This window comes from Mus pahari, chromosome 16, assembly GCF_900095145.1.
Source record: "Mus pahari chromosome 16, PAHARI_EIJ_v1.1, whole genome shotgun sequence".
Classification (NCBI taxonomy): Eukaryota; Metazoa; Chordata; class Mammalia; order Rodentia; family Muridae; genus Mus; species Mus pahari.
In genome coordinates, this window is record NC_034605.1 from 67169750 (window position 1) to 67181994 (window position 12245).

At 36.6% G+C, this 12245-nt stretch overlaps 1 protein-coding gene across 1 annotated transcript in view; it reads right to left on the minus strand.

Moving 5' to 3' along the window:
• Positions 1–12245, minus strand: part of LOC110333709 (contactin-associated protein-like 3) — a 140292-nt gene that overhangs the window by 113889 nt on the left and 14158 nt on the right. Inside the window, 1 exon segment of the mRNA XM_021215387.1 lies at positions 10845–10955. Coding sequence (XP_021071046.1) covers positions 10845–10955 — 111 coding nt within the window.

A 12245-nucleotide genomic window follows, 5' to 3' on the forward strand; every position in this document is an offset into this window, starting at 1 on the left:
TGTGTGTGTGTGTGTGTGAATGCAAACACATGTGTATGCATGCCACAGTATGAAAATTGTTCTCTGGCCATTACTTGCACAGTATTCTCTCCGTTTCACTTGGGAACTGAACTCTGGCTGGCAGACATGGTGGGGAATGTCTTTACCCTATTGAACCACCTCACTAGCTCCAGATTCTACATTTTTGCTTTTTAAGTGTTTATTTAAGTAACTTTGAATCATATAGTTTTTCTAAGGAGACAAGAAGAATGATAAGTGCAAGCCAATTCTCTCTCCCTATTTTATTCCTTTTTGTATTTTGTAGTATAGCACATATTTTAGAACCTTTGGATTTGCAAAACACTTAGTAATTTGCATTTCTAGGTACTATCAAAGTAAACTTGATAATCAAAAATGTAGGCTTAATGGTGAAGCTCAAATTTCAAGGAATGTATACAGTGCCAATTTTTCTGCAGCTGGATGACATAATATACATCATGTACGTAGCTATTTGTGTACAATTATTTTATATAAGTTCTGTAAATTCATATGGACAAAGTTAAGCAATGTGTGACTAACTTTTCAATCTTGTGGTTCTTTAGAAAGGAGAGGAAGACAAGCTATAGAATCAGTAGAGAAAATAACAATACTGACATACTCACATGCCAGTCAGGAACCTTGACTGTTGTTCCCATAAATGAAGAGACTATCAAAGTCATATGTCTGACTTCTAAGGCCTTCGAGAGTCACAATTTCTTACTTTGTTGTGTTATTCTTATCCTTTGTGTACAGTGTTCATCATTCATCAGTCTCAGGGAGGACTCTGACCAAAAGGCTAAGAAGAATTTTAGGTGGGTCAGATGTGAGGCCAGAACGCTGTCTCGTAGGCCTTATGCTTGATGTAAGGTCATCTGTGCTGTGCTTGGCTCTCTTCTCCTTATCTAATTCTCCTCACACCTCATCAACCTCTGCTCTCTTCCTCTTATATCCTCTTTTTAAAAGTGTATTTCACATTAACTTACTTAATTTCTTTAAGTGTACGAACAATGTATGAGTTCATGTTTATATATAATGATACCTTAAACCATAAACTTCTTGTTCTTCTTTAGAAAAAATTACAGATGAGTTCATCTAAATTAATTATAGAATATCTGCCTACAGCTTTTTCATACTAAGGAAGAGGAAGTAATGAGATGAGACACCTGGAATTCTTTATGGAAGCTCTGGCACATAGCAATGTTAATTCTAAATACAAATGTGAAAACTAACTAACTTTAAGCATAATAGAAATATATGAAATGGGGAGATGGCTCAGTCAATAAAGTGCTTATTGTACAAACAAGAAAAACAATTCATATCTCTAGTATACATGTAAAAAGGCAGGCAACAAGCTGTACACTTGTAACTTTAGCAGTAGAGAGGCAGAGATGGAGCTTGAACACTCAGCCAAATCTGTCTGTGACCTCTAATTCAGTGAGAAACCTTGCAGAGGTGGGGGGGAGAAAAAATGGTGCCAGGTGTGTTGAGTAATTCGGTTAATCCCTTTGTGTGAGAGGTAAAAGCAGGAGGATCTCTGTGAGTTTGAGGTTAACCCTATCTACATAGCAAATACCAGGCAAGCCAAGACTACATTGTGAGATACTGTCTAAAAAACAAAACAAAACAAGATGGGAAACAATTGAGAAAACATCTCAATGCTCACCTCATCATGTAAGCATATGTGCATGCAGAGAAATCTACACAGACAAACATATACACGCATACACACCAGAAATGAGAGAAGAAAATATAATACTTAAAAAGTATCATAATCTGCTCACAGCCAGCTATTGGATGGAATACAGGGTTCCCAATGGAGGAGCTAGAGAAAGTACCCAAGGAGCTGAAGGGGGCTGCAACCCTNTAGGTGGAACAACAATATGAACTAACCAGTACCCCCTGAGCTTGTGTCTCTAGCTGCANATGTAGCAGAAGATGGCCTAATCAGCCATCACTGGGAAGAGAGGCCCCTTGGTCTTGCAAACTTTATATGACCCAGCACAAGGGAAGGCCTGGGCCAAGTAGTGGGAGTGGGTGGGTAGGGGAGCAGGGGCGGGGGTGGGGTATAGGGAACTTTCGGGATTTACATTTGAAATGTAAATAAAGAAAATAATAATAATAATAATAATAATAATAATAATAATAATAATAATAATAATAAAGTATCATAATCAAATGGAACACAACTTTTAAATATTTTTTCTAATTTTAATCTCTTTGATCTCTATGATCAAAGATTTCTGACTTAAGCAATTTATATGCTAGATCAAAATAAATTTCCTAAAAAATATGGGAAGTAAAGAGTTGCTATACTGATCACTACCACCATCAGTACCATTTTATATTCCACAATCTGAACTGAAGGGAGTTCTATTCCCCTGGTATATGTGAAACCAAATGAAATTGAGCCTATACAATAGCTATGACCTAACTAGCTATATATTAAAATGTACATAAGGGATATGGAGATAGCTCAGTGGGTAAAATTCTTGCTACACAACCATGCAAATCTTAGTCAAGATCCCCAGTACTCAAGTAAGAAGCTGAGTGTTGTAGTGCAGAAAGGAGAATCCTGAGGACTCACTGACAATCTAGCCAACCTCAAAAGGCAAATTCTAGGCTCATTTAGAGTCCCTATATCTAAATGTAAGGTAGAGAGCAATAAAGTAAAATATCTACCTCTGGTGCCTAGCTTCCATATGCTCACACATGGGTACAGCCCCACCCTAAACATGTGTTTACACAGTAAAGGTGCAGATAGGCATGGATATGTACACACATATAATATTTACAAAGACATAAAAGGGAAGATATGTATGCATATATGCAAAATGTATATTCATTATAAAAAACAATACGAATTGTTGTAATTTAAAAGTACTAGGTGTAAAATTATACTTTAATATTCAGTGAAGCAAATAAAGCAAGTTCTCTAGGTTCACAATTACAGAAGCAATTACAAAGACCTGTTGATTTGTCTTACAAGACTAACCAACATGCACAAGAATAGATTTCACTTCTAAAACAAAATTTAACACTGGGATAGTTATTTCACAATAAGACATAATATGGGAAACATATTCATCTTATTCTTAGGGTTTCTTCCTTTGAGGTTTTTTCTTTTATTCAACACCATAGGTTGCCATAACTTAATAGTTAAGCTTCTTCAAGACTTTGATATGTCTTTGTAACACTTTACATTATTAGCTATTGTTTCATGGCTGACTCTGGAGTTTTCTACGATGAAGGCTTAGGTTGAATCCCACATTAATTTAGTCTTTCTTTGTTGTAAGGTTCTGGGACAGATTTGTAACGTACCAATTAGATTTTACTCTCATTATTAGCACTCTCGATTATTTTTGTCCCTGAAGCATTTAATAAATACTAGCTATTTAGGATCAGGCCACACAACGTTTTATTGTTCTAAAATATACACAACATAAGAAATTTAAGCACATAGTTAAATGACATTAAGCATATTGTAGCACTCAGCCATCACTACCATTTATCTCTAGAGTTTCTTCTGTCTTCTCAAACTTGGTATCCACTGATGAGTACCCACCTATCCTAGCTGCTGTCAATCACTCTTGTATTTTCTGTCCTTGGACGCTGACTTATCTGGGCCCTTCATATAAGTAGAATCACCAGTCGTGTGGTGTCCTCTAGTTTGTTTTACTAAGCATGATGCCTTTAAAGTTCTTCTACATGGTAGCCTGGTTCTAGCATGGTCAGATCTCCAGATATTCAGTGTATGGATCACATTTTATTTACCTATTCATCCACAGACAAACATTTAGGTCATTTTGGTCTGTTTGGCTCTTTCGAATTAAGATAGTGTTGTTTTGTGTGTACCATATCATGTGCTAAGTGAACTACACCACTCAACACACTATTTCTCACAACTTAATTGTCTCCCAAGAGATATAATGTACAAATCTTATAATTGTGGAATCAGTCTTGGGAAGATAAAGGAATTTATCCAAAGTCATACAACCAGTAGAGAGAGACTGAAACAAAACAAAACAAAAACAGTTCTATGATTTGAAGTTTATTCTTCTTCATTAGGGGTGAGATTACTTCCTTCCTTCAAGAAATTTGGAATTTGACAAAGGAAAAGAAAAATCTACAAAATAATGAAGTAAGTCAGATGGTTTGTGCTGTTATAAGAGAGGGCTTTTTCTTTCTTTTTCTTTCTTTCTTTTTTTAATTTCTTTCTTTCTTTTTTTTTGGTATGGTGGTGAGGAGAATGTTTGTCATATCTAGCTTACATGGATAATCAGTCATCATTAACTGGCAAATTTGAAACTCAAATATGGATTATGACCTGTTTTTATACAATTAGGAAGTTAAGAATAATCTTAAAAGGTTTGAGGAAGGGCACAGAGACAAAGATAAGGAAAGTGAGAGACTATGTGAGCCTCAAACATTTCTATCTGTCTCAAATTAGAAATTTTCTAGGTCATGTTTTGGAGGATAGTGAAATTTTTGTTGATAAGGTTGAGTAGGAAATAGGATGTGTTTCATCAAGGACATGATATAGGATTTTAAGACCATGAAATGGGAGTTAATTCTCCTGAAGGATTCTAAATTTCTAATGATGCAAGACCAGGTGTATGCAGATAAGACTGATGAAGGCCCAGAGGACTCAAATAGCATAATAGTTGAAGAGTGGTAGAGCCTGGTTGTGGAGGGTGGCTCAAACAAAAGAGCAGGATGAATAGTCACTGCTAACATGACTGATTGGCATATGTGTGGGTTAAGGATCTCAGAAATTTGGAAAGGAATTGTCACAATTTTAATCTTAAAAATAAACCAGGGCCAAGAATATGGCTCACTCAATAAATTGCTTGCCTTGTAAGCACAAGGATCTGAGCTGGTTCCCAGAACTTGTAAAAAAAAAGTCAGGCATGGTGGTACATGTTTGTAACCCCAGCACTGGAGCACTGGAAAAGTGAAGAAAAGTGGATCTTTAAGGGGGTCACTGGACAGCCAGTCTGGTCACTTGGAGAGCCCAAACTAGTGAGAGACCCTAACCTTCCCCTCAAAAAATAGTGGATGGTGAAGGCTGCCTGAAGAACAATAATACCAGAAGTTGACCTCTGGACTACACACATGCACACAGACACACAGACACACACAGACACACACACACACAGACACACACACACACACACACACACACAGGCAAGTACATGTATAAATATGCACTAGCATACCAATGTGTCCTAAAGTTTATGAGTGATGTCAATGAGTAACATTGACATCATCACACCTATCATCACAGTGATGATAAAGAAACTGGTATATTCCGTGACAAAGAGTAAAGAATATCAGTCTTAGAGCTATGAAGGAGAAAATAAAGGAGAAAAATCTAATTTATAACCAAAGGCTTCTAGGGAGGGCAATGAGGTTTTGCCAGGTAATTCCAAATATTTTAGAGCTATAAAAAACTCACAGAGTTGTTTTACATTCAACACACAATCAAATACTGAATTGACCCAAATACAATACATAAAATCTGAAGTCTGGTTGCATTTTATCTTAGGAGAATGTGATCAGCTAGGTTTGATTCCACATCTCTGATGTCCTTGGATTTTCCCTTAGGGGAAATCTCGTCCTCACAGAAAATGTGAAATTTGTTTGGCACAAGTATTTTGCAGTGAGTTTTCATGTTTTTAAGAAAACAGAAATATCTGCCCAATGACATTCTAAAGTAGAAGATTTAGAACTGGGCATTCAGACTGTTGAAGACATTGAATATTGACTTTACTATTGACCATATCAGTTTGAATCTTACAATCACAGAGTCAGGAGGGAAAATATAATTTCATGTTTTCATCATCCAAGGAGTTATTAAATGGGAGCTCCAGCTCTGGCTGAGACTGAAACAGTTAACAAAGATGATTTCCAACCAGCTCAGGATATACGTGGTCAACCTTTCCTGTAGTTGTTCACTGTGTTCAATTCTGCTCCGATGAACCCCACCATCATCAGAATATGGTATGGACAGAGGGCAGGCTGCCTCCTCTGTAAGAGACACTTGCATATGGACACATTTCTGAACTTAAGTGGAGCTTTCAGATAAGTTGATGCTGGAAGACCAAGTATAAGGCCAGAGATCTCAGGGAACTTGTTATTTAAGTATGAAATGTCCCCCATAGGCACATGAGTTTTGATACTTGGTCTTCAGTCAATATTAGTGCAGGAATGTTGAGGAGCCTTTAAGGTATGCAATTTCACTGAAGAAAGCCAGTCACTAAAGGCAAGCCTTGATATTTTGTAACATAGACCTACTTCGTAAGTGCTTCTGTTTCCTGATTTTGGATATAAGGTGACTAGCTGCTTCCCTTTCCTGCCACCACACCTTCATCACCATGATAGACTGTATCTCTTTAAACATTAAGCCGAAATAAGCCCTTTCTCCTTTAAGTTGCTTCTGGCCAGGTATTTGGTCAAAATAACATAGACTTGTGCTAAAGTCTAACCCTGTTGAGATTTCTTAGTCTCTGGTCCTTTAGTCTTCTCATTAGTATACCAAAATACATGAGATAATTACTAATAATATAAAAAAGAAAAGAAAAGAAGTTCTGGCTTACAATTCTTAGAGTTTAAGCCCATAGTCAAGTGACCCCATTGCATTTGACCTCTGGCAAGGGGCATGTAGCTGAGAAAAGTTTATTTCATGAGCCAGGAAGCTGAAGGAAAAAGGAAAAGACCAAGGTCCCACACTACCCATAGTGGCATGCCTTTAGGGACACCTCCCAGAAAGGCCTAATGCTCTAATGATTCTAACAGCTCCTTGCAGTACTACCCAAGGTACCAAACTTCTGGGGTGCATTCATGTAAAATAAAGTACAGCGGAAAAATGAGCACATCTTTATGAGCAGTTCACTTGCCCAAAACACAGCAGTGAGGATGGCAAGAAAACCTAACTTATGTTCACCTTGGTTCCTTTTCCATTTATTTATTTTTTTCCTCCTCAGATCTGGGAGATACTTTTGGTCTTTCTATTTGAGGATTTTTCTGCTTTTGCTCATATTCCATATAGCAATATCTTTTTTTTCTGGGTAGAATGACCTTGATTATGAGCAAAGACTGAATTTTCAGGGCACTGGTGAAGAAATGCTACTATACTTTGATCACTCTCATTTAATGTCTTCAAATTTTCTTTGTTCAAGTACACAATTATATATTCAAAAATACTTTTTGTTTTTTGCACAGACATCACCTGCACATGGAGAAACACCTTCAAAAAGGACACTACCACTTCAAGGGGCTGCCAATTGCAGACATGAATGGTCATTATTTCCTGCCCTGAAATCCTACCTTCTCCTGTAAATGCCACTCTGGGTTCTTTCAAAGTAATGACACCTATTTTGGTGTTAAGTGTGTACTTTCAATCCATAACATATTATTACATATTTGATAACAACACAGCTAAACAAAAGTGCGAAAGGTCTCAACACAAACAAATGATCGTCTCAGGGAAACAGATGTTAAGTACCCTGCTTAATTTAATCACTACATATGGTGTGTTTTATATGCATGCATGCATGCATCGAGTTATCATTCTTTAGTCATCAGGATTTATAAATGTATCATTTTAAAAAGAAGATGAAGCTAGTAATGTTATTACATGCCAGTAATTCCAAAACCTGGGAAAGAGAGACAAGAGAATTAAGAGTTCCTGGCTTGTGTGGGCTATATAGAAAGACTCTGTTCAAGAAATAGAAAAATGTAAATAAATTAAATGTAAATGTAAAGAATGAGAGTATGTGTACTTTTTATTTTAAAATAATCCACATTTTAGGTGGCAAAAATGGTAAAGGTGCTTATTTCATAAGCCTATTGACCTAAGTTCAATCCTCAGGATTCATTGTGGAAGGAGAGACAAACTTTAAAGTTGTTCTCTGATCTCTACATATGTGTCACTACATGTGAGTGTACATACTGACACATGTATTACACAAATGATGATGATCATAATAACAATAAATATTTAAAAGAGGATATGCATTGTGCTGGCTGGTTTTATGTCTCAACTTGACACAGCTAGAGTCATCAAAGAGGAAGGAGCATCAGTTAAGGATCCAGTTATATGGCATTTTCTCAATTACTGATCAATGAGATAGGGCCCAACCTATTGTGGGTGGTGCCATCCCTGGGTTAGTAGTCGTGGGTTCTATTTAAAAGTAGGCTAAACGAGCCATGTAAAGCAAGCCAGTAAGCAGCATCCTTCCATGGCCTCTACATCAGTTCCTGCCTCTCAGTTCCATATTTTAGATCCTGTCCTGACTTCCTACAATGATAGATTATGATCTGAAGTGTAAGTCAAATAAACCCTTTTTCTCCCCAACTTGCTTTTTAGCCATGGTGTTTCATTGCAGCAATAGAAACTCTAAAACATGCATATTATTATTATTAAAATATTAAATTTTAAGTTATATCAAACTATGAAAACATTGAAAAGGGCATTTAAATAAATGCATTCTAATCTGTCCAAAATTAGAGTTATTCGTTTTTACAAGTAGAAAGTATACCAGATGTTTTCTAATCATGGCAATTAAACACCTGTAACTTAACAGAGGAAGGATGCAGATTTTTTTCTCACAGATTCACGGTGCAGAAGACATGGCAGTGGAGCAGCTCTGTTCAAATTGGCATTTGGAGAGTGGGAGGCACTTTTTACTCACCTTTCTGCCACGGAGCAGGAAGTAGTGGCTCTGGCAGGGACTGGAGTTAGGCTATAAGCCCCTCACACATAACTGCTACAAATGCAGAATTTTTACAAATTCTCAAAACAATGCCACCAGGTGGGGACCAAGTATTCAATCACATGAACATATAGAGAATAGTTTATATTCAGGCCTTAACAGAAAGCAGCGTTCAATTCTGTTCATTACATGGAAAATCTTTGATGAAGAAACTGAGTCTTTCACATGAAAGGAGAATAGGTAAGAATAATTTGTGGATTTATTAACTTGTGTGACCTATAGGGTATTCAGCTAGTAAAGTAAAAGAACTATTTTCTTAGTATCCAAGAGGCATGAGTAAAGTTACTTAAAAGTGTAGATGTTGGTCCTTTAAAATGTGTCAATGAAAATTTGTTCATTAGTCACTGTTCTCATTCTTTACCCTGGAGTTTTAGTAACAGCCACAGATGCTGTCATGGTACCTTCCATGACCTGGGGACAGATTATGAGGCTATATAACTCATATTCTGAAGGTTATATGTTTTCAGCCTGGTATTTTAAGCTCTATACTTTAAACTCTTTATACTCCCCTGAAGAACTACTTTCATGTCTGCGACATAAGGTCATTTATTTATTGGTTTTTATTATTCATGATCAGAATACTTGTTGAGTGATTCTTCTGAAGAGCATTGTAAATCTAATAATGGCTAATTAAAACTCTGGTGATAATCTACAACCTCCAATATATCACTTCCAAATTGAACATCCTTTTTTGAATATCACAAGATAATTTAACATAATAGAGGGAACAATATCAAAACTAATTAAAAATTACAACAATGAACTGTCATCAACTCGGTTGATAGCTAACTAAAGTAATAAAGAAGGCCTATTCTTTCTTTTACATGAAAGTAAATTTTATTAAGATTGATATCAAGCTTTAGTGTTATATAAGCTACAAGAATTTGAACAAGAATAAGAATAAAAACATTCCCTGTGATAGAGAATCCTCACAGCCTTGGGCTGAACTTTAATACAAAATCTGATTTGGCATCAGGAAGAGCTATGGCTACTGGGAGCTCTTGGGATTTACTCAAATAATCTTCATACTAACTTTTGCCAGGATTGTGCATTGTCAGTGCCAAAGTTCACTTTTTATACAATGTGTTATCCTTTCGTTATTGTAACACAATAATGAGACAATTGACTTAAGAAGAGAAAAAACGTACATTTCCTCACAGTTTAGAAATCTCAGTCTATGGTTGTTTGGCCCAGTTAGCTTTTTGGTCATGGCAAAGCAGTAACTCATTATGAGACCATCAGATGGGGAAATCTCTCCTCTTATAGTAGCCAGGAAATAGTGAGAGACATTTAATCAATGCTTTCATTATTTAACATTTTTCTGTGAGGCCCTACTACTTAAAGAGTCCATATTTATGCAATGGCACCATAGGTTGGTAATAAGCTTCCAACAGTGGGGTCCTTAGAGGACACTAACCCATACCACAGCATAGAGCAAATTAACATCTGATTTCCTACACTTGAATATAAATGAAAGTAAAAGAAAACATGCTCCTTGTGAGATGAGCTTACAAATATAACTACAAGATCTACCATGGAGTATGAATAAATTATTATATGCTTATTCTTTTTTGGTGTATGCGGAAAAGAATCAATCCATGATGAGAAACTAAGAATTGTAGTTAAAATATAATTTTTAAAAATGTTCTTATTCCAACTTTCTTGTCCAAATAAAGTTAATTAAATAATCTGGAGGCAAAACACACAAGAAATATATATATTTAAAGTAGGAAAAAAAGAAAAAAAGCAAACTTAAGCAAAAGAACTAGTGATGCTAAAACCTTCAATAAATCTTTAAATGTTGAAAGATTAAAATGTTCAAATGCTTGCACACGGGAGGGAGGTTGTTCGAAGGGAAGATCAGCCAGACCAGAGGACCACAGGGATCAATTTCTTGTGCCAAATTCATCCTCGAACTTTCTAGTGTGAATAAATGTGTTTATTTGGAATTTTGCTTCCTTCTACAAAGTGTCAATTAATTATGAGTATTTTATTAAACAAAAATAAAAAAAAGTTCACAAAGGATCAATATGAAGCAGAAATCACACTCACCATCTCTTCTATTTAGTCTTGCAAAGCCAGGGCCATGACTGCTAGACAGCTGTGAGGAGCTGCTGAAGGATAACTGAGGCAAAGAAGCCGCCAACGGAGCATCACAATTGTCTGCCAGGGGAAAGCACAAAGGTATATTAACACAGAGGCTACAGCTTAGGTACATCATAGCTTAAATGATAGTATGCACTCTGGGGAGATGGCTCTGTCAGTAAATGACTTGCTGAGGAAGTGTGAGAAAGACCTGAGTTCAGATCTCAAGCATCCATATAAAAACCAGCTGTGTCAAGAAATGCCTGTAATCCCAGAGCTTGGGAAACAGAAACAGAATTGTTCCTGCAGATTGACAGCAAAATGGTACTGATCAATCTGTGGGCTCCAGGTTTAGTGAGAAATCCTGTCACAAAAAATTAAGGTGTTACACTTGCCAACAAATACCTGCACACACATGAACACATACACACATATACCACACATGCATTGTGAACACAGACACATTTGTAAGCAGGGTGACCATCACTCTTTCAGTGTTCTAAGTTTTTAATATCTGTGTTCTATTATAATTTAGAGTGAAATTACTATTGCATTTATTTGTTATTTAAGACAGACACAGTCCTGTTAGCCTTGACCAATGTACTCAGCTGTACAATCTTTACCTTAAAGTAGAGCAAAACTGGATTCACCAGCCATTAGCATCAAAATCTCCTCATGGTTTACATTTTCTTCCTGATTCTACAAGATATATGAATACACCAGTAACAAGAGACTACTTTAAATTAAACATGATGCATGGTGTGTTCAGGTACACAGAGACTGACCCTATACCAAAACAAGATAGTCTGTGTTTAAATCAGACTTCCCTACCATACCTAGGCCAAAATTCATCTAAGGTGCTGTCTGGTGGACAACTAGAAAGCCTTACTCTGAAGACCTCTGCAGAGGCAGTACATGGGGACACTTACAGTCTCTGGGGGACACACACTTGTTGATAGGATTAACAGGTTCTTCCTTTTTGTCCGGTATCTCTACCTTCCTGGGGTAGCCCTGCTTTTCAGTCTAAGCACCTCTTACATGTCTCTCTCATATTGAAGCAATCTTAATTTTCTCCCTTTGTGCTTTTTGAAAACTGCTTTGTTGGTTAAAGGCTATCTAAGATGTATTACATGCCTTGATATCTGTCTATGTAGGTCACCATCCCTCTCCCCCTCTGCTTTTGAGGTTTACAGGCTTTAAACTGGAAGAGGAGCTGGCACTGTGTATCTGTGGGGAGCCTTGTCTGTCTGTACTTTGGCTTGCTTCTCTGTCTTTCAGGGTAGTCCCATTTCTTTTTTAGGCATTCCATTTATTTTTCTCATAAGAAAGTCATCTTTTCCTATTTTACACAATGGTTACTGATCAGTT